The 23,497-nt window shown below is 38.1% G+C and overlaps 1 protein-coding gene across 1 annotated transcript in view; it reads right to left on the bottom strand.

Annotated features, from left to right (window-relative positions):
- The window catches only part of DIAPH3 (diaphanous related formin 3), a 425,390-nt gene that overhangs the window by 89,853 nt on the left and 312,040 nt on the right, over positions 1-23,497 (bottom strand). The window contains exons 26-27 of the mRNA XM_087814306.1: positions 7,597-7,692; positions 7,092-7,151 (exon numbers count right to left, since the gene is read on the bottom strand). Of these exons, the coding sequence (XP_087670432.1) occupies positions 7,092-7,151; positions 7,597-7,692 (156 nt within the window). The remainder of the gene's footprint in view (positions 1-7,091; positions 7,152-7,596; positions 7,693-23,497) is intronic.

Below are 23,497 nucleotides of genomic sequence, written 5' to 3'. Positions count from 1 at the left end.
CCAATCAAACAGCAAAATCAATAATTATTCTGTAATCTTTTTCTTGGGGGGAGAAGGGGTTTGATAAAAATCAATAGGTCCTTTCACCAGGAAAAAAAAGCCCAAACACGAAATCTAAATCAAAAGTAGAGAGTTCAAGGAACTTCTCAAGTCGTTTATCCACGACTACATATAAGCCCAATTTTGAACCCATGCTATAAGCAAAAGGAGAAATTTAAGAGTCAAAAAACTTAAAAGATCATAATAACTCGAGTCCACTATAGACAAACAGAAAAAGAGACATATTAATCATAACGATTTCCGCGAAGTGAAGGGCATTGCTTTCCTTACATAATAGTTCTTTATCTCCTTGTCACTCAGTTTGGTCCCAGCCTTCAGCGTACATTTGTGAATGCTCATTAAATGAAAGGCATTTGCTATTTCTCGCATAAATGTCCTTTGAAAGCAACTTGAAGTGCTCACTACTTGAGAATTTTCTAACCTGCTCATGCTTAAGAGTCTGCATGATAATGTGCCTGAGCCAAAAGGCTGTCCTGCCCTGAAAATAAATTAGAAAGGCCTTTCCTTCTACCCACAGGGTATCCTTGCCCAGGCAGGAGCCCCGCTGAGTACTTTCTTCCTCTTGCTTGACTACACAGTAAATAGGAGAGACTGATGTTTGAATAAAATGTAAAATCACCCAAACAGTTTTACATTCCTGGCCCAGAAAAGTCTCCTTAAAAATATTTAAGTCTTTTGACAGCTACAGGTAGCGTTTGATTCTTCCTGAAAGCCCAAGTGTAAGGGTGTCAAAAACAATTAGTGTTTTAATAACTCCCTTTCTTAGGTTAGTTGGCAGGTACAAGTTTATCAGAAAAAGAACAAAAAAAAATTCTCAAAAAAATAAGCCAATGACATTTAGCAAAAGTATATAATTTTACTGTATTATTCCTATGCTCTTTCTACTTTAAAATAGGATACAGTTTAGAACATGGAAATGGTGGTTGTCAATACTTACTACTTTGTTAGACAAGAGCTAGATTCTAGCTAAGTACTGGATTCTAGATAAGAGCTGAATTCGCACTGTGGTCATTGTTTTCAAAGGAGCCAGTACTCAGCAGACACGATTGAAAACCTTATAAATTTCATAATTCTGCCTAAAGACAAATTATTGCTGTTTGGGGAAATGGTAGGTCAAGAAAAAAGGGACCCTATACTGAGTGGTTTAGGAAGGGGGGATGGTTATGTGTGAAGTTTTGATCAACAACAAAGCCCATTTTGTGTGTCTTAGAGTTATTTTGTGGAGAAATATGCTAATTCAAAAATATCTAACTAGCTTCACATTTAATTCTGACTTCAAATCTAGAGTGGCAGAGCAGCTGTGCCTGGAGGCAATACAATCTTATTTCTATAAAAATCTCTCAAAGATCCACATATAAGTGGGAGAGTAAAAATAGATAATCAAATCCAAATTACGGCTATTAAGAATTGATTTAATGTAAAGATAATACAGCAAGATTTTGTTTAGGTTATGGATATTCACTAAAGATGTGTAATGTTTGTTTGCCTAAAATTCTGATTATGTTTTATCTTATTTTGTCACAGTTAAGTAGTTTTATCATTAGGGATTTTAACTGCATATAGTTTATAGAATTTTTTCTGATTACTCTATATCCATCTCACTGAGAAAAAAAATTCCACTGTACTACTTAATGAAAAGGGAACCACCTAATGAGGATGCAGTCAGATTACAGGGAGAAGCAGCATAAGGTGTGAAATCTTTGTCACAGATATTTTATAAAGTCTATAGAGTATACAGGGGAAGAGATGTCCTGGAGAAGGCAGGAAGAGAGGGACACAGGTTACTCCGTGGTATACGACTGAGTTATACAGAGAAAGAAAGAAAGAAACAGAGGGGAAAAAATGAGAAACCAAACCCCTTGCAAGTCTTTCAACCACAATGTGGGCTGGCTCCATTACTGTGCAGTCTCCCCCCAATTCTTCATCTTTTCTCTTCCTCTCACTTACTTCATCACTCACCTGGATTCAATCCTCAGGATTAGCCCTTGATTTACTGTTCTCTAGATTTAAAGATTTTCCTTTAGATAATTCATTTGCTTACACAGCTTTAGCAATTCTCTGTGAGGGTCCCAACCCAGAGCTCTGGACCCGCCTTCCTTCCTCAGACCTTAATAAGCTCTTTGACTCTGTCCTGACCCCTTGCAGCCAACTCATGTCAGCATCAAGGTAGCTGTAAAGTCCTTTAGATTCTTTTCTCTCTCAGACAGTTGTCATTTCAGTTCCAACAAACTTCTCACACCTGCCGTTTTTTCTTTTTTTTTTGAAGACATTTTATTGATTTTTAGAGAGAGAGAGGAAGGGAGAGAGAGAAACATCGATCAGCTGCCTCCTGCAGGCCCCTTACCAGGGATGGAGGCTGCAACTCAGGCATGTTCCCTGACCAGGAATCAAACCTGCAGCTTTTGGCACATGGGGCGATGCCCAACCAAGCCACAGTGGCCAGGGCAGACCTGTCATTTTCTTGCTCAGAAACCTCAATAGTCCAAATTCTTGGTCTGGCATCAGATTCTCAATATATTTTGCCCCTATCTGGTCCTTTATTTTCAATTAGGCCAGTTGATTTGGTAACACCCAAAAAAGGTAAGAACTTTATAAAAATGTATTAATAAATACTTACATTATCTTGACTTAAAAGGAAATTTTATTATTTTCTACAGACTAGAGAAAATCTTTAAGTCTAGAATGCACTCTGTTGAGGAAAGAAATGAGACAGTGCCCTATACTTAAGATGTTTTTTGTTTTGTTTTATTTACTTTTGTTAAACTTAATTAAGCAAGGGGAAAAATTTTAACTCATAAGTAACCTTCCATTTCTAAGGAGTGAATCATCCAATCAAGATTAACCTGCACCCTCCACATCTGATCTACCAACCTTTTGAAGCCTAGACCAATGATAATCAAGTATCTCCTTCAGATAACATTTTAGGGAGATGAGGGGATTAATAGTGTGCACAGCCTGAACTTCAGCAACTGGCATATAATCCCACTTATTTGGGTGATACTGAGAGACCTACTTTTGCTCAATATACATTAATTGTCCCATTCAAGCCTAAACCTAAACATGTCTGCTCATTCAATACATTCTTACTAAACATCCATGTATCAGGCACTAACCCAGCTAAGTACTGGGGTCACAGCAGTAGCAAGACAGACACCCTCCTTTATTGCTTTGACCCCACCCTGAAGAGGCTCATAAGTAAAGTAACAGACATTGAATATGAACATTTTTAAGAAAATGAGTATTGCAAAATGGGAAAGACTAGGGTGCTAATAAAAGCATTATTGTATTAGCTAATAATGTGAGAATAAGAGCATATAAAGTTCAGAATGGGGTTTGAAAAGGACCTCTTGAGAAAGTATGCACATGCGGCTGCTTTCTTGGCTTCCCTTTGTCCTCAGGTTTTGGCCTCACTTCCACTCATCCGTCAAAACTCAAGTCCTTCTAGAAGCCAGGTCTGAACTAGTTGTTCAGACTCTGCGTGCTACCCTTAACTTGGCATTAAGCAAATACACAGGTATGAGAGTCATTACTCATCTATTTTCCAACTGGATGGAGAATTCTTAGAGGGTATCTCTTTATCTTAAGTGCCTAGCAAGTGTTCAATAGATTTTGCTAACTTAATGAAGATTTAGCAAGGAAAAACACCAAACACTTAATTTCTGCCTAGACTTTAAGAAGCAAACAGAAAGACAAAACAGGTAAAGGCTTTAACCAAAGTATTTTTGTTAGAAGTTTGGAGAACAGCACAAGGGCTGGGTTACTCAGTGTGTACAATTTCTGTGCTTCTGAAGCCCAAAGAAGTTAGAATGCTTGAGGTCATCTTTTGCCAAAATATATATGTACCAAGGTCTCAGAGGATACTTTATCAGGATTTTCTAATTCTAAAATAAAATATGCAATATATATATTTCTCAATCTATATTTATAATCTTAATCATCTATGATCTTTCTAATACAGTATACATTTATTTAAATTAATATAGATGTTTTAATATAGTTTATTAAAGGGATAAAAAGTAGTCATAATTCCAGAAGATGGTATATCCTTGTAATCCAGCCTCAGACGAGGAAAAGAGTGCTACCTAGTGGTTCAATCTAGGAGTAAGAGACTAGACACACCAGAGACTAGAAACCTCAAAGAGGGTGTATCTCAATAGTTCAACCTTATATCATGAGAAAAAAATGTACACCAGCTCATCAGCTCAAGGATGGGAATGACAGGTACTGATTCAAGCAGATGATTCAGAGCTCGTCACGGCAGAGAGATTAAGAACCAGACAGGCCTGGGTTCGAAATTTGACGGCAAGACCTTAAGCAAACTATCGGACCTGTCTAACCCTTGGTTATTTTTAACTCTAAAATGAAGATAAACATGTTGACTACTTGATAGGAGTACTGAAAAGATTAAATGGGATGTACATAAAATATTCAGCATAGTGCTTGGCATTTAGTAACCATGCAGAAAATCATATAAATCTTTTAAAGATAGTTACAACATAGCCCGGCCTACTTGGCTCAGTGGTTGTGTGTCGACCTATGAATCAGCAGGTCACAGTTTGACACCCCGTCAGGGCACATGCCTGGGTTGCAGACTCGATCCCTAGCAGGGGGCTTGCAGGAAGCAGCCGATCAATGACTCATCATTGATGTTTCCATTTCTCTCCCTTTCCTTTCCTCTCTCTGAAATCAATAAAAATATATTTAAAAAAAATAGTTAAGACATAATATCAACTACTATATATTTGTAGAAAATCTAAATATCAAACATTAGTTTTGTTTAAGTAAATGAAAGCAAATTAAAAAGTAAAAGGTGTTACGTGTTACATTTCAATCACATAGTTTAGTTTTCAATGAAAACAATTTTTAGAAATAGGAAGATTACAAATAGACTCTAAAATATCATTTTGTCAAACTAATCATGATCCTTGTTGCAATGAATATACTTTCCTTACCATATTCTTCATTTTTCAACATCTAGTCCAATAAATCTATCGTTATACAAACAGTTCTTAAAGATTAATTTGGTCATTTGGATTTTGTTCTCACTTGCTTAAAAATGTGAAGGGAAAACACAGCAGAAATATCAATAAAAAATAAGTTTCAGAAACATGTCAGTCCACTACATTTATATTACAACAGCGAATTTGATATTTGTGGTATATCTCCTTTGGCTTTCTATAACCTCTAGTAAAGATAGAAATGCAATTCTCATCTGCTTTTACCAAGTGGATTGAAATATCACAATTTATATGTAATTATACAGGAGCCTCTGTAGCCTGGACACTTTCTTAAATCAGTCACAGAAGGACAGGGTTCCTGAGGCCAGTGCACAAATTTATCTGAAATAATTTGCCCCAACATTATACCTAGTTATTAAAATTTAAGCATGGCAGGGGTACATGTTTGCCATTATTATTATTATTATTATTTTTAATCCTCACCTGAGGATTTTTTTCCATTGTTTTTCAGAGAGAGAGAGAGGAGGAGACATCGATGTGAGAGAGACAGGTATGTGCCCTTGACCAGAACTGAACCCACGACCCTTCAGTCCATGGCCTATGCTCTAACCACTGAGCCGAACAGGCTGGGGCTACACGTTTGGTATAATCATACCATGATCACTGTGTTGGCTATGGTCCTTTAATGACTTACAAAGTGGGCTGAGTTACTTATTTTATATATTTTACTACTAATAAAGTATAACCAAAGTACCTATATGCAATCAAAAGAGAAATGTGATGGAAATCAGAACTATATCATCACCATAGTTGTGTCAATAACTAGCTGTGTAGTTTGAGAAGTTTTTAGCCTCAGTTTCCCATGTATTCATCTATGAAACAAAATAATCTCTAAGGTTCAGGAAAACACTGTTCGCCATTACTTTGTATGTCGCAATGACTCTAAATCATAAACCCCAAATTAGGAACTAATTATCTACAATAAATTTCTCTGATTTATTACAATTCCCTTTTCCCATTGTTAGAGTAGAAGGCAAAACAACAACAACATGCTGCTGAAAAAAGTCAAAAGATCTATATAAAATTTTGCTGCAGGGTTTCACCATTTATTAAGCATCTGCCATATGTATTTTACCTTGAGCAGTAGGGATCCATAGTTATTAAGAGATCATTATATCCATCTCTTTTTCTTAGTTACCTCATCATTTTTTAGCCTCTCCTAAAAATTCGACACGTTTCTCTACTCGGTCATACATCAGTACTAGAACTTAACTGCTTAACTCATCTGTACCCCAAACCACCCTTGAAAGCAATCTGTGAAGTATTTTTCCATTTACAAATCTGGTGAATTTGGCGACACTCTCACTCTGAGTAAATGGTGATCACAATGGATGAATTTGTTTTTGACTAAGGAAGGTAAGCAGAACCCATAATACGTAACAGTGAGAAAAAGGGAACCAACGTAAATGAAACCCAGTCAACACAAACTAGCACCTTGAGGCTGGGTGTGCACCAGTCCCGTAGGGATTTTTGAAAGGACTAAATCTCATAAAAATCAGAGACTAAGTTAACTTACCTTCTTTTTAGTGATTCTAGCACATCCATCCAGAATATCACATGAAGTTCATCTGTATTAATGATTTTGCCAAAATGCTTGTCATAGTATTTCAAACTGTACTGGCAAATATGGTAGAGTAAAATAGGCAACAGATTCAACATTTCAAATTGTATCTTGATGTAAAGTAAATCCACTACTTAAAGTAGTATTATGAGAGCACAATGCTTTTGAGAGAATACACTGGACAACACAGATCAGAAATGTGTGAGGTCACTTCAAATAATAATAATAAGAAATTCACTCAAGACCTGACAGAAGAACCCTAGCCACTATCTCAGGCACTACTGTCAGGAGGCAGAATCTGAGTATACCATCTCATAACAAATGTGGAGATCCACATGTTTTTACTATTAGGGTTATATTGAAACTTGAGAACTTCACAGCAGCTTCCTAAAGTCACAGATCAACAGGATAAAGTGGATAAGAATGTGCAATTTATGAATACTGTTTATTACCATGGTTACAAACTTTCAGAACAGGCCTCTGAGACATGGGACTGAGACTCTGCCGGATATCTGTTAAAACAAAAATATAAAAGAAACTTAATAGAGAGGTCTGTTCCTCTCCAGAAGTGTAACAGTATTTTTTCCAAGGTTAAGTATTTCTGGAAGCAAAGCAATAATGTTATGACTTTTACTTCCCATTTAATTATGCCACTGTGAACTCCACTGGGATAAAGTACATATGGTTCTTTAGCTGAGACTTGTCACACTAATCAGATTTCCTGGGTTCAGTACATTGATTTGTAATGTGCTACTGACACTGGCCAACTGGAATGCTTCTCTCTCTGACATTTGTCATCGCAAGGGAAGGATTAAGAAAACTTATGAAACTTCAGAAGAGTTGTTGCCCACGGCACTACATTCTTGACATATGACTTTAAAAGAATTAAAAAATATAAAAGGGTTGTTCTTTGTGATAGTTCCCTAGAAAGTAACATGAAACAAGTATAACGTTCACCTTTTGGCTTCGGTGTCCTTTTCCTTCGGTCGCGGAAGGCAGCCCCCGACTGCAAGGCCTCCAGCAGACTATCCATCACTCCCGTCTCATCACCCTCTGTGAGAAGAGATGCAGGGGTTACCATAGCAATGTCAAGCATACACAGAAGCGTGATGGCGATGGTAGGGGAAAGAGATCAGATGCCAGGACTAAGCCAGCAATTTAAAAATATGATAGGACTTTACCTTTCTCATAAATCAAATATCTTTTAATGAAATCTGTCTCATTAGTGCCTGTGCTACCGTCCACTATAGAGAACTGAGTTCCACTGATTCACTTCACAGCACTGCTTTTATAGTCCAATGACACAATAACTTTAAAGGGAATGTGGTTCTCCTCATATCTCTGTCTCAGGTTATCATAAATAACATTTCCCTTGCAGAAATGGGTTATTTTCAAAGCATCAGTTTCTGTGCTAAAATTCACCAGATGTGGGAGTGCTTTTGTTGGTGTTACTGATATTCTGCTGTCTAAACTTATTGCACAAAATGGTATTTCCAGGCTAACTTTTGAGCACATGCTTCCAACGACTGGTTCTTTATATCAGAGGATAATCGTCCCCTAATTTTAGGTGACAAACAATAACCTACAAATTTTTACAGAATGCATGAAATGTTTGTCTTCTATAATGAAAAACAAAGGGAGGATCTCAGAATCTAAAGGACTGCATTACATTACGATTAGTTTAGGTTGATATTCTATATATGATTAATGATGGAGTTGTAGGGCCAATTCTCTCTACTAATATCAGATTTTCTTGTAATCATAGCTATTTATAGTTGTCAATGCTAAATGTTATTTAAAGAAAGCTGGGGGAAAAAGCTTCAACAATACTACTGGCCCAACTAAAATACAAAGAAACACCAAAGATTTTTGTCCCTTAGAGTTTACTTGCAGGCATTCTCTATGAAATTGTACGGCTAGTATATTGTTATGTCTAAAGTAATAGAAAACTATTTTCCTCTGGAATTTTTCTTTCGTTTTTTTGAGATGTAATCGCTTGATAGGGAACAGATGACGAATACAGTAGAATACAAATAAAAAACTTACAGTTTACAAACTATATATAAATATAAATATGCATCGACCCCTTTTCCATCTGGTTCTAATTCATATATTTAGAAAAGTACTAAACCTTGTAGGTGTAATAAAAAAAGTGGGTGATAAATAGAACATTTGGAGATTGTTAATTTACATGTGAATTTAATTCTAAAGTGGCTTGATGGGTATTTTAATTAAAATACATTAAATAGTTAAGGCACTTTATTTAGAAACTACCTAGCTATCTTTGAAAATTTACACCCAAACTCAACTATATTTTTCCTAAAGAGAACTATAGGTAATGCGGAACATTTAAGATTTTGAATGTATTTCATTAGTAAAAGGAAACATTTAAAAAATCTAAAATGTTAAGAAAACAAGCATGAGATAAATGGCATACATTTTAAGGAAAACAAAAGAACTACAAAGAAAATTTGAATTTTCCTTAGTAAGTCTACTATTGGTAGTGGTAGTGGTATTGACATAGTGATCCTGAAGTTATTGTGTGTATTATAAGATGGAACAGATGGGTAAATATGTTTTTGTTGCTCACTGAGGGAAAGGAAATACAAATATAAAATGATAGAAGGAGAGGAAGAGCTATGGAGTATTGGATTAGATTCAAAAGTATCATATAAGCTCAAGGTTTAAAAAAAATACTTTTCCTCACTTTGTGGCCCCAAAGAGCCCAGAAGTAATGACATTGCACTAGTAATGTGCATACCTGGCTCTTGGACCTTGGTGTCTAAGTATCATTGCTTACTAACAGAAAGCAGAATACTTAGAGAAATGGCTGATTTTAGGGCTGAGATGAAGATGTTGTGAAATGAGCCAGAAAACACGAAAGTGCTCAAAGTTAGATAGACGTGTCAAAAAGGCAGAGGAGCCAGGCTGAAGGGCAGCTTTAGACAAATACAGGACAATTTGAGCACTGAATAAGTAATGATGGGAATGGATTATTACACACAGGAAAAAAAGAAAAGAAGCATGCATCCATATTGATACTAAAATATTAAAAAATAAACATGAGGGAAGAGAAAACTCTTCTTTAAAGAAGACCATAAACTAGTAGATGTCAAAGAGATAAAGAAGACTGAGTTCCATTAATACAAGGGAGCCAGATATGAGAGAAATAGAAAAATCACCGTATTACAACTCACATAGTAAGAACTGATTCAGGCAGAAATCATCAGTGGTTACAAAACCAATCTGTATAAAGCTGAGGGGAACAGAATGTGGAGAAATCTGGCTGATATGACCTTACCCAAATAATCAAATTATTGATGTCAGGATGATAGGACACACTGACAACTGCCTTCTGAAGTGATGCACTGAGGCAGGACAACATAACGTGTGCAATACTTTGCACACAAATATTTAACCTGAATCTAAATGGAAGGAAACAACCAGACAAATCCTGAGAAACATTCTGCATGACAACTGCCCTGGGTTCATTTCTTTTTTTTTCCTTTTTACCACTTTTAATTTATTTATTTTTAAGTTTTCAATTACAGTTTACTTTCAGTATTATTTTGTATTGGTTTTAGCTGTACAGCATAGTGGTTAAAAGACTTTACAAAGTGACCCCCTTGTTATTTCTGGTACCCACCTGGCACCATACATAGTTGTCACATTATTGACTGTATTCCCTTTGCTGTACTTTACATCCCCATGACAATTTTGTAACTACCCATCTGTACTTCTTAATCCCTTCACCTCTTTCACCCAGTCCCCAAACATCCCTCCCCTCTGGCAATCACCAGTCCCATGTCTGTGTCTGAGTCTGTTTCAATTTTGTTTGTTCGTTTATTTCATTCTTTACATTCCACATAAGTGAAACCAAATTGGCCTGGGTTCTTAAAAATCATCAATATCATAAATGGCCAAGAGAAAAATAAAGAAAAAGTCAGAAAACCATTCTAGATTAAAGAGATATGACAAGTAAATGCAACATACAATCTCTGATTAGCTCTTGAAAAGTGAAAAGGTTATAAATGACATTATTGAGATAACTGGAGAAATTTGACAATGCACTGGATGTTAAAGAATTATATTGTACCAACGTTAGGATACCTGAGTGTGATGATTAATTATATTATGGATAGGCAAAATAATTCCATTGCTCTTAGGAGATCGATGCCGACACTTTCAGGCTCACCAACAGCTTACACCACAGTCCCATGTTCTCTAGTTCTCGCCTTCAAACATGCTGCTCTCTACACAGAACATCCTGCTCACTTTCTTCACCAGACTCACTCCTACTCCTTCAAGACAGGTAACTGAGTCTCCTTTCCAGGCCTATGTGGGCTGAACTGGGTGCCCTCTGTGTCCTAATGGCATGTGCTACGTAGAGCAACGCATCCTTTCCAATATTGTTGACCTGAAGCTCCTACCCCCCGACAATGAGTTCTTTGAGGGCAGGGACTGTGGTGTTCACTGACCCTTAACACCTGAGACGTGCTGACTGTACTAGCACACGTGGTCCAATGTGGTCAGCGGGGAGGAATCCCCGAGCAGGGTGAAGATGGGCCAGGGACATGGTGGGAGTCTGTTCCCATCACCTTGTAGACAACACGCTGCTAAGTTTCTTCCTTTCCCCTTGTCTCAGGCATCATTCCGCCAACACACTTTGTTAATGAGCACTCCCAAGTATCTCATGAATTGACTCACTGTCCCCTTTTCTGACTAAACTTTGTGTTGTTGGCCCAGAATTGAGTTATTTTTCACCTGAAACATCGCATGAGTTGCCTGGAGTCACACTGCTTCCAGTTTCTCCCTAATTCTAAAGCATCTCCTACAGTACTAATAAGTCCTAAAGGAGAGCTACAATCTTCAGTCACCTAGTCACACATTTTTAATATCTCTCACTTCCCACAGTATGAAGTCCCATTTCTTTCACTTGCTCCCAACACTGATTCTAATTGCTTTTCTAATCTTACCTTAGTTCCAACATCACAACCTATTCTTCAGCTAAAGCAACTGCCTGAGATTCTCCACAAACATTCCCTCTCCTGTCCATCACCCTCCACCTGGAACCTCTACCTCTGCTCTGGTCCCCCCAAGCTGATGGCCCTTCCTGGCCTTCACGCCCACACACATAATAGAAAGAATATAATACTGAAGAACACCTGCATTCTAGTCTGAGCTTTTAACTAACTACCTGTGTGACGCCAGACTAGAGCCATAATCATTCCTGATATGTGCACCAGAGACAATACCTGTCTAATGTTAATGAGAGGATCAGATGAGATAATAGAAATAAAAGCACATGGTAAATTGCTAGGTGATATAAAAATGTAGAGAAACAAATTCATAAATGAACTTCACAGTGCTTTAGGAAGTTTATGAATGTCTGCTTATTATGTTTCAAGCACAGCTTTAGATACATCATAAATTAAATAAATCTTCTACAGTGTACTTGATCATGTCCTTAGCAAAGGACATAATATATAACATAATTTCTAAGGGAAACTCTAATAGAAAGTATGTCTTACTGTAATCCAATGTGTAAGATGAAGAGATATAATGAAGGCATTTTTCCAAATGTTAAAAATGCATTTAGAATATTCATTCCACATGTTTACTGAGGGTCTACTGTATACCAGGACATTACTAAGCACTAAGAATACTAGACACCAAGAGTTAACATACGTTTTTTGCTCTCAAGAAGCAGAAAAGTGGGATAGCTATGGGAGGAATCTATATGAACTACTGGAGATGTGAGGCTTCCTAGTGAATGATGACCTGACAAAGAGGCAGGAGTTAGCCATAGCAGGGACTGGGGGAGAAATAGCACACCTGGCAGAAAGACTAGCAGGCACCATGGCAAAAGGTATGAGAAAAAACAAAAGTGAGGCAGAATATTTAAATGATTCATATCTACATTACTCTCATACAAACCAGAGAAATGAAAATTAGCCATTTTTTATTATAGACTAGAATTCAATTTCTCTAACTGCAAATCAATTTATATTCAAAATATTTATAGCCTCTCTCCTGCTGTGAAACTCTTTCAAATAAATAGGCTGCAACAGTCAAAGCTTTGCTCTGCCTGAATAACATGGCACCTGGTTTAATTTGTAAACGGTATTTTTAAAAATCACAGTGAAATGGAGAAGAGAGAGTTGAGGATATTTCTAAAGCAGAACCAAGAGGATGAGGGGACAGACAGGGAGTGAAGTTGCTAAGGAGTGAGTCAGAAATGTCTGAGGTCTTTGGAGCCTATGACTGGAGAAATAGAAAATATGGAAATTTAAAAATTAATATTGAGTTTGGTGGGGGACAAGTGTTGAAGAAGATAATGAGTTTCCTTTTGAACTGGTGAGTGCAAGGTGCTAGCAGGGACCTCCAGATAACTTCTGGAAGTAAGCTGAAAATTCTGGCCTCAAATTCAGACAAAAATTTGGGTAGTATTTTTGGAAATCATTTTCATATTACAAAAAATGCTCATTCAGAAGGAAGGACCAGACCCTGAGAAAGGCTTTGGAAAATACTTTCTCTTTGCCTCATAGGTGCTAGAGAAATTCTGGAAATGCATATGACTGCATCCAAAGGGGCAGCATTTATTTTTATTTTTATCTTTGTTAATCCTCACCCAAGGATATTTTTTCCACTGATTTTTATACAGGGGGAGGGAGGGAGGGAGGAAAAGGAGAGGGAGGGGGAGATAGACTGATTGGCTGCCTCCTTCACACGCCCTAGCCTGGGCTCAGATTGAACCTGCAACCCAGGTAACATGCCCTTGACTGGGAATCCAACCCATGACCCTTCGGCGCACAGGCTGACACTAATCACTGAGCCCCACCAGCCAGGGCCAGAGAGGAGAAAAGAGATAAGGCAGTGATACAATCTTTCTTTTATTACATTTTCCCCAAACCAAGGTACAACAATGATATTGTGGATAACTGTGGATACAAAGAAGATCCTAAAAGGTTCTACATGCACTCATTCTTAGAAAGCCACGGGAAGGTGTAACTTTTACAGAACAAGAAAGAAAAGTAAGAAAAAGAAAAACATGGGATCCAGAAAAAGAAAGGGGAGGAACCGGCAAAATGGTAAAAAGAATTCCCAGCCCAGCCCAGCACTTGCGTCCCAGCCCAGGAGAATCAGTTCAGGTCGCAGAGGAGAACACTAGGCCAGAGGAAAGAACAGTGCCAAGGAACTGAAAGCAGGTCTGCTGCGCTGGACCACTGGCAAAAACAACTGCTGCTTATTCCACAGACCGTCAGAGCACTTGGAGGAAACAGTAACAAGTACACAGGAGTACTAAGCAACTTAACAAAACCTAGAAATAACGCTATTGTCCAACAGAGAACAATCATGGGTACTTAGTGGAGGGCTGGAGAACATTCACACACATGCAGCACTACAAACACTGGCTATTCTTTTGACCATCAAATGTGATACGATTACAGTGTGAAGTCAGCAGGGGTGTATGAGGAGAGGGCATGAGGGAGCTAAGTCTTCAGCCACTCCTCAGGAACTGGTAATGGCCAAACCTGACAAATGATCACCGAAGCGTGTTATCTAGACGTGGGGAAGAGGCAAGTACTAGGGATCAAAGCCTAAGAGTGGAAAACGTTGCCTCTGGGAAGTGGGAGGCAGTTGAGAGGAGAGAAGAAAATATTTTATTATGCTGTGAGCCTACTAGGTTTCATTTAGGAATTTGCAGACATTATGTTAATAAAGTTAATAAAAAAATTCCTGAGAGGAAAGACAAGGGAGGAGGAGGAGGGGGAGGGGGGAGGGGGGAGAGGGATTCTTGACCTGAACTGCTTGCCTCTGACACAGGGAAGAGGTAACAAATGGATCAACAACGTCATGGGTATCACGGTGGAGATCTCCAGCCCAGAAAGGACGCCTGGTATGGGGACAAAGAGAGAAGGGAGAAGGAACCGTAGTCACAGGTCCCTTGGATACCTGACTTAAAGAAGAGCTTTAGGTTTGCCAGAGCTTCCTGAACAGGGACAGCTGTATAAGGCTGAGGTTCCGGAGGGATGTGAAACGCCAGGGAGAGCTCAGATGCAGGAATCGGAGGGGGTTACCAGGCGGGGTGCTGACAGGCAATGCTGAGGCGGCTGGCAGGGGCCAAGCACCAAGCACTGAACATGCCAGGCTATGGAGTGAGTTTGGTTTTAAGGGAGCCATTAACTTGTTTTAAACTTGGAATTACTATGGTCAGATTTCTTCTTTAGAAAGATCATATGAGAAGAGAGAATACGGAAGGCAGGCTAGGAAAATACGAAGACAGCGGCTTTAGTGATTTAAATCTAGACAAAATGTGATTACAGGGCTCAAGTAAGGAATGGAAGTGGTGAAAATGAAAGAGAAAGGAGGAAGAACAGAAAACTCTTGTTCTGCATGGATGCAGTAGAAAATGAAGCTGAGGCTGACTCCCAGGTATCTATCTGGCTTGGCCACCTGGACACATGTTCATTATTATTCACCAAGTGCTGAACCAGCCTGTGCCCTCCCACTGTGTACATTTTGCATGTGGTCTCAGAGCTCCCTTTTTCTCCCATTGTCTCCTGACATACCTTCTTTAAGTCCCAGAACTTAAAAAAAAATTTACTCATGACATTTTATTAATTTCAGGTGTATAACATAATTCTACACTTGTATATATTGCAAAATGATCACCACAATAACCCTAGTTACTATTTGTAAACATGCAAAGTTATACAAAATATTTTCTCTTGCGGTGAAACCTTTTAAGATTTATTGTCTTAGCAACTTTCAAATTTGCAATATAATATTATTGAGTATAGTCACCATTCTGTACATTACATCCCCTGACTACTTTGTATCTGAAAATCTGTGCCCTTCATCCCTTTCATCCATTTGCCCACCCACCGCCCCCTCTGGCAATCGCCAATCTTTCTCTCATGGATGACTTTGGTTTGGTTTGATTGGTATGTTTTGTTTTTCTTTTCTTAAGATTACACAAGTAAGTGAAATCATACAGTGTTGGTCTTCCACAGTCTGCTTATTTCACTTAGCTTAATATGTCTTGCCACTTTTTATATGATTTCAGTAGTAGTAAGAGACATACGGGTGACCCCCTGGAAGTTGGAGCGGGGACAGGGAAGAAATGTTCCCTTTCTCCAGTTACTGAAAGTATGCAGCCGATGCACCAATTCCCAGGCTCATAGTTTACCCCAACTCCTTCTAAAGAAACATGAGACAGTTGCCCTAACAAAATTATATAAATTCTTGCTCTATGCTGCTGATTATTGACCTTCTGGGAACAAGATTGCATTTGCTTTGCCTGGTAATGTAGTTCAACCTGTAACCTTCTAGAACAAAGCTCAAAATACTGCTTAAACCAGACAGCAAACAAAGTCTGAACTTTCTTAATCTAGATATGAAAATAAAAATTTGAGTCAGAGGAGTCAGAAAGCTAATTTTCATTGGAATTTAACTGATAAAAAGACAACTAGAATGGTTCTCTTTCATCCTGTAATGAAATGACTGGCCCAACCATAAGTGGAATTTTATATTAAAAATAATATTCTAATACTTGTTTTTCTCCACTACTCTTCATTATTTGCATAGCTTGAATTAAATATTTTTCCTGTTATAAGTTGGAAGGAAAAAAAATTAGAATCTTTTATAAGAAATAAGTCCCCCTTCCCCCCCCCAAATAGAACAATTGAGGGCAAAATCAAGGAGTCCAAGGGCTTGGCTTAAATTTTGACTCTCACTCTTACCAGCTTTGTGCCATTTCCTTATTGATAAGATGGACACAATAATAGTAAGAGTATTCACCTCCAAAGGCTGTTGTGAGGATTGAGTTAATATATGTAAAGAGCTTAGAATAGTGCCTCACACATGGTAAGGCCTCAGTAAATGTTAGCTATTATTTTTAATATTACGATGACCATTCTTTTTCACTAATATGGCACACATTGATGACTGGCCAATGTAACTCTCTACTCTCTCGTCTGCTTCCATTACAGAGGCTGGAAAAGTTAAAACCTGATTTTGAGGCTCCCTTGCATAGAAGCTGGGGTGGAGAGTGGGGAGCATGCAATACATTTCTGGCGAGTAAAGCATAGGTTTCTAGGAATAGAAGAGGCACAGATTGATAACCCCTCTCCCTCTTATCTTGAACATCTACTGGAGCTATGGCAGCCAGCACGTATTGCTCCCCTCTCCCTGCTACCGTGGATATGCTGGGACCCGTTATTGCTCCCCTCTCCCTGCTACCTTGGACATGCTGGGACCCGTTGCGATCATTTTTTAACTGAGCGCAGACAACAGGATCATACTTTTAGTTGCTATATAAGGCTATATTTTCAAAGCTTGAGTGAAAAAAATTTTTACACGTATATTTGAATGTAACATCATAATTATCATACTATTTAATATACTGTATACAAATTAGAATTTCATGTCTTATAGTAAACAGAGTTATAGAGAGTAAAATAAAGGATTTTTCTTATATGAATTCTCTAGTCTTAAAAAAAACACCATTATTGGATGTGATGTATAAAGCATTGTACTATTTTAATTATATAAACAACCAGGAAAAAGTGGTGCTATAAACATACTGTAACAAATCATACAGTATTGTCATTAATTTTTAATTTTCAAATTTCTTATAATTTTGATTCTGTGATAAGAAAATGATTTTGGTATCATACCTATTTAGTTTAACTCATGAAGATATCTAACTTTCCTTCTCCTGGAATCTTCTATTAAAGTTCTTTCATTTTTAAAACTAACATAAACAATGGGCAAAATTCCAGAAATGTAAGTTATTTGCCTGCTCATTTACTTCTCTCAAAAAAAAAGGACACACCATTTTTGGAATGTAAACAGATTTCAGGCCCAAGATTTAAAAGTAACCATTATAATCAATGAATTAGTTTATCAATGCAAAATATAGCAAAAACTTAGATTGTATTCAATAGACATCCCATATTTAAAAAACAAAAACAAAACTTCAGTAGGGCTAACAAAATTTCCCAAAGTGTATACCACAGAATGATAGTCCCACTAGAAGTTGTGTGTGTGTGTGTGTGTGTGTGTATTGTGGGGAAAGTAAGGGTGGTTCTGTAGTCAAATAAGCTTGGAAAATAATGCACAGTATACACTGCTCTTGATAATATCAAAAACACATGAAAACTCAATTCATGATACATAATAAATGTGGCATTTCAAATCAGTAGACTATAAGAAAATTTCAATAACTACTATGGTGAAGGTAATTTATTTGAATCCCACTCTGCTATTTACACCAAAATAAATTGCAAGTGGGTCAAACATTTCAACATTAAAATATTAAATTGCAAAAGTATAGCAGACAATATGGAAAAGTATATTTTTCATTAGTTCTGAAATAAAAAGATCTTCCCATGAAAAATCTAAATATCCAAATGTCAGATTGTATTCTACTAAATATCTATAAATAGAAAGATTAAGGAGAACAAAGTGTACACATAAACAATGAAAGGAAAAATGAGAAAAAAAACACACAGGTATTCCCCAAGACTGATTTTTTTTATTTTAAATAAAGAACATTATGGCTCAGTAAGAAGATGACTAACAAATTAAAAACAAAACAAAACAAAAATAAAAACAATGAAAAACCAGAGAAATGATATGTTCAGGAAACCCATCACAGAAACAAATGAGACTTTTATACAGAGAATATAATCCTCAACCTTACACAGAATTAAAGATATTCCAAATACATCAATGAGAGATCTTTTTTCACCTATCAGCGCAGCAATAATAAAAATTTAGAACCATAGTAAAGGTTAGAAAACAGGTCACTCCACACTGTTGATGGAAATATAAAACAGATGCAGCCTCTTTGGAATGCAATCTAGCAATCTGTATCTGAAATAAAATTGCACATACCATTTGATGAAATAATTTTTTTCTAAGAAAATTATCCTACTTATAAACCACATGTATGCAAGGGCATACACACAAGGATGTTCATTACAATGTTGTTTATAACAACAGGAGACTGAAACAACCTAAATGCCCATCTGCAAGAGACAGACCAAATAAACGATGACATTCATATACGAAAATAAGTTCAGGTGTGAAAAAATAATGAAGCATATTTAAATTATTGATATGGACCATCTCCAAAACATAGTCAGTGAAAAAGCTAATCATTTATTTTATCAATGGGGACACTGGACACAGACCTTCTATGACCACTCACAGCTATTAGCTACAAAGCAGAGGATGTTTTCCGACTTCCTGCTTAGTTAGCAATTACTCCACCACATGATACTGAAGGAAGTTATTACTTATTAAATTCCTTCTGTGTTAAATGTTGTCAAAATGTCTCCCATGTAAGTATTCCACTGCCTGACTCTGATTAGCTTGGTCACAGTGACCTGTTCTAATGATTACTAAAGAAAGCCACATTTAAAAACCAGTGCTGTCTCACTGGCAAAAAGAATGCAGCCCAAGTTATTCCTGTGTGTTATGTACAGAATATTAGGGGAAAAAACAATGTACCTATTTAAATATATATGTAGATGTGAAATGATAATGACATTTAACAAGATGCGACTCTCAGACACAGTGAAGACCCATGACCCTTTCATCAAAGAGTAATTCAGAGAGGAAAAGGTTAATTACAGGGCAAATCACCACTCCCCTCAGACGCTGCACTTGCCACCCACAAGAACTTCACTTTGCTCTGAGAAATAAGCCTGGCAGTGCTGAAGCTTGGCAACGGCTTACTTCCAGTTGAAAATACATTAGGATATGTTTTAGACTTGTTTTAGTGTTTTCATATATTGGTGAAGAATTCTGGGAAAGACTTTTTGATATCTTTGTTATAAAAACTCTTATAAAGTTTTGAAAAAATAATAAAATAACTTCAGATACAGAAAATGAAAATGCTTAATTCAATACCAAAAATCCAAAAAAGGGGACGGTAAGCTAGGGAACAGTAGTGCCTTCACAGGAATTTTCCCTCAGGAGCAGCTGGAATAAATGGACTTGAGGCCATGAGGAGCCACTTCCAGTGAGTGGCACCTGGAACTGACAGGGGCCCACAGGGGCCCCAACACTCCAGCTCTGACAGCAGCATATGGCGCACGCGGGAAGAAGGGGGAAAGAGGTCACGGAGGGGGGCTGAGGGAGCTTGGATTCAAGGCTGAAAACCTGCCATAGAATGCATTTGAAAGGTGTGAAATAATCAAAACCGTACTTCATATGATTAAAGCTGGCACAGTGTGAAGGTGTCAACCCTGGGTGGCCGGGAAAATGGCGGTATCATTAACCAAAATAAGAACAGGAAAATCAGGTTTTATGTGGAACATGATGTTAAGTGTTAGATGCATTGATTTTTGAGGTGCTAGCAGAATAGTCCAAGTAGTTGGAAACATAAAACTACAAAGTTGTAATTCAATTCAACCCTACAAGTATGCACTAGGAATATGTGCCAGGCACTGAAACCAGGCCCAGCCCTTGTTCTCATGGGACTTACAGTCTAAAGGTGATTTCAACACATAACTTACGACAACCTGTATAAGGAATGTTCCAAAAGAGAAAGCAGACTGCTATGAAGTGTCCTAATACAGAGGCAGTAGGCCCGCTCAAGATAACTTTAGGGGTTATTCTCGTATTTGTACTTATATTCCTGAACTGTTTTATTTGTATTTTAAAACGTAGGACCCTACACTTAGTACAGTAAAGCAGTGGATATTTGTGTATTGGCATTTTGGGTACCAAGAATGTGCTCAGTGAAGCACCACCTCACTGGTGCCAACCCTGCCCAAAGTGATTTTACTAGATTCAAGTTCTAGGTTCATTTCTAATATGAATTTGTGGTTCAAAGTATTAAGTATTCATTATCTTTTCAGTTCATGTCAAAGGGGAAATATAGATCTATTTTCCCCCCACCTCATTCCAAGTTCTTTTTATTCTCCTTGCTTTAAAAAAAAAAAAAAAATTATGTTTATCTTTATTGTTGAAAGTTGACGTCTGAAATACAGATTTATTCTGCACAAGTATGGCATTCCCTCCCCATTCCTGCCCCAACCAGACACGGAAATTGTGGCATTAATATTACAAAGTGAAGAAATTTAAAAATCTTAAGAGTAACAGCAACATATTTTTGAAAGGAAGGAAGTCAGCAAAGATAATAAGGCAAGTCTGAATGAGCAGAAAGTAAGGAAAGGAATTGACATATGCTTCAGGAGAAAGCAAATAACACAGAAGAGAGATGAAAATGGGAGACAACTGAACTTTCCACGAACTCATTAACTGAAAAGAAACTAAAGGCAAAAATGTGCTGAACTCTCAAGAAAAAAATGGAAGGTTTTTCTCTCAACTACAAAAAGCTGACAAGACAAATTACAGAAAGCCCCAATAAAAACTGAGTTTGAGAAAAACTTTATTTAGAAAAGAAGAAATGCATGAGAAAAAGAACAAAAATCTAAACATGAATTAAGATATACGAGGAACCATCACTTTGACTGAATGCCAGTTTACTAGGGTGTGCGTGGAGCATTTTACCTAGATTTTCTAATCTAACTCTCACTTGAACTCTGCAAAATAGCTATGATCAGATCCATATTAAAGTCAGGGAACCTGGAGCTCAAGGAGGTAACGTGAGGTACCCACAGCCCTACCGAGGGTAGGCAGCAGGAGGAGATCTGAATCAGTATCTTTTGGATTCTAAAGCTCATATTCTTTCTGTTCTGTTAACACAGAGAGGTGGTATATGATACCTGATAAGTATTCAGGTCCTTAGCTTTGCTGACTTGTACATAAAAGTATTTTAGGAAATGCTTCAAGGTACAAAAAGACAACAGCTTTCATAGCTGGGTACTCAGCCAACAAGCACAAGCTAGGTTTCCTCGAATTCATGGGGGCCAGGTTCCTCTTCCCAGAACCTGGCAATAAATGAGATGGTTACAGATCACTCCCTCCTCACAGAGAAAGGCCAGGAACATCTCTCTCCGAGGACCAGGAGTACATATCTAGAAATGCTAGAATCAGTTCAGTCTGCAGTGGCCTCCGGGTCCCTCCCTATACAGCAGATCTCATAGATATTGCGCTTTCATCAACATCAGGCAAGACCCTCTACCAGCAAAATGATTACAACTCACTGAAGCTCAGATGATGGTTAGCTTTTTTTTTTTTTTTTGGTAATCCTCACCTGAGGATATTTTTCCATTGATTTTTTTAGAGAGAGTGAAAAGAAAGGAGGGGGTGGAGGAGGGAGAGAGAGAGAAACATCACTGTGAGACAGACACATTGACTGGTTGCCTCCCGCATGCACTCGACCAGGGACAGGGAGCAAACCTGCAACCCAGGTACATGCCCTTGACCGGGAATCGAACCCACGGCCCTTTGGTGTGCAGACCGGCATTCTAACCACTGAGCCATACAGTACAGGGCTAACATTTTTTAAATAAAGTATATTTTACTTAAGTTAGGTATATTGTATTTTTACATGTAATGCTCTTGCACTTAATAGGTAATAGCATAGTGTAAACATAACTTTTATATGCACTAGGAAACTAAAAAAGTTTGTGTGACTTGCCATATTGTGATGTTCACTTTACTGTGGTGGTCTGGAACTAGCCTCCAATATCTCTAAGGCATGCCTGCATGGGTTAAAAACTTGAGGCCAGCCAAACCAGTATCACTATCATTATGGGACATCACTGCTCAAGAGTTAACTCCTCCCTTGTCTTTATTTCCTCCAGCACTTATTAGTACAAGCGACTTCTCTACTGTCTCAATGTTTTCCGTGAACGTTCCTTTCACCCTTTTATCTTAACTGGAAATGGGTTCCACCTGGAAACTGGAGCGATGCTGTCCACTGGCCCTTTCTAGTCTGCCCCATCCTGTTGTACATGATCTGTGGATGAGGGTGAACGAGAGGAGTTTGTTTTCTCCTATCTTTACTGTGACATCAGGTGATCACTTCCTCCCTCCTCATGAAAAACCACTCTCTTTTGAGACACACGTCATTCAATTATACCACTGTCATTCTTCTAGCTCAATGTCATCTAATCAGCACTAATCTCCCTTCACATTCAAAACAGACTTTGTCATCTGATTCAGTTTTCCGACCAATCAAGTCCTCATGAATTCAACTCCATGTGAACAACAAATCCAACTGCAAATCCTCTGAGTTCGTGGACCTCCCTCATCTCCCGGGCACAAAGTTTCTGTTTTCTATTACTCTCTTATGTCTAATCTAAACTGTGCCATCACCCACCACTGCTTTATTTTACTTCTCATAACTTAAGTTCATACAAGCCATGCTCTGACTACTGTCTAAGTCCTTCCCTCTCCTCTTTCCATTCTCTCCTTAGTCCTGACACCTGTCCATGGAAATCCTTAATGTCCTGCCCCATTTTCTTGCCTATCTAGCTTACACTCCGTGGTTCACCATGTTCATGGCTAACAAGCCAGTATCTTACTTCCCCCCTCCACTGATGCTCTTTCTCAGAGTCCTGGTGAAACATAAATGAACCCCCAATTCCACCTGCTTGGCACTACCCCAGCTGCTAAGTAATAATGGAGAAAAATAATTCTGCAGGGTCAGTTCCAACATCAGCTGGATTCTTACTACTGCTCAACACTCCTCCTGTGTCTCACCAGTGGGCTCTCCCCACCACTCCCCCAAAGGGGCTGTTTCAGTGCTCCCTCTCTTCCCACAAGCCTCTCGACCAACTGCTGCCCTTTCTAGCAGAGAACTTCTCTATTTCAGCTAGAAAATAGAAACCACCTGAGAAACCACCCTTAATTTCCTACCATCAAATCTAAAGTCAGCCTTTCCTCCTTCCCACCAATCACAGAAGCAGAGCCCTTGCTTTCCAAGAGG

This window comes from Miniopterus natalensis, chromosome 2 (assembly GCF_054644295.1).
Source record: "Miniopterus natalensis isolate mMinNat1 chromosome 2, mMinNat1.hap1, whole genome shotgun sequence".
Classification (NCBI taxonomy): domain Eukaryota; kingdom Metazoa; phylum Chordata; class Mammalia; order Chiroptera; family Miniopteridae; genus Miniopterus; species Miniopterus natalensis.
Note: the sequence above shows the minus strand (reverse complement) of the source record. Positions and strands in the feature narration are given on the sequence as shown.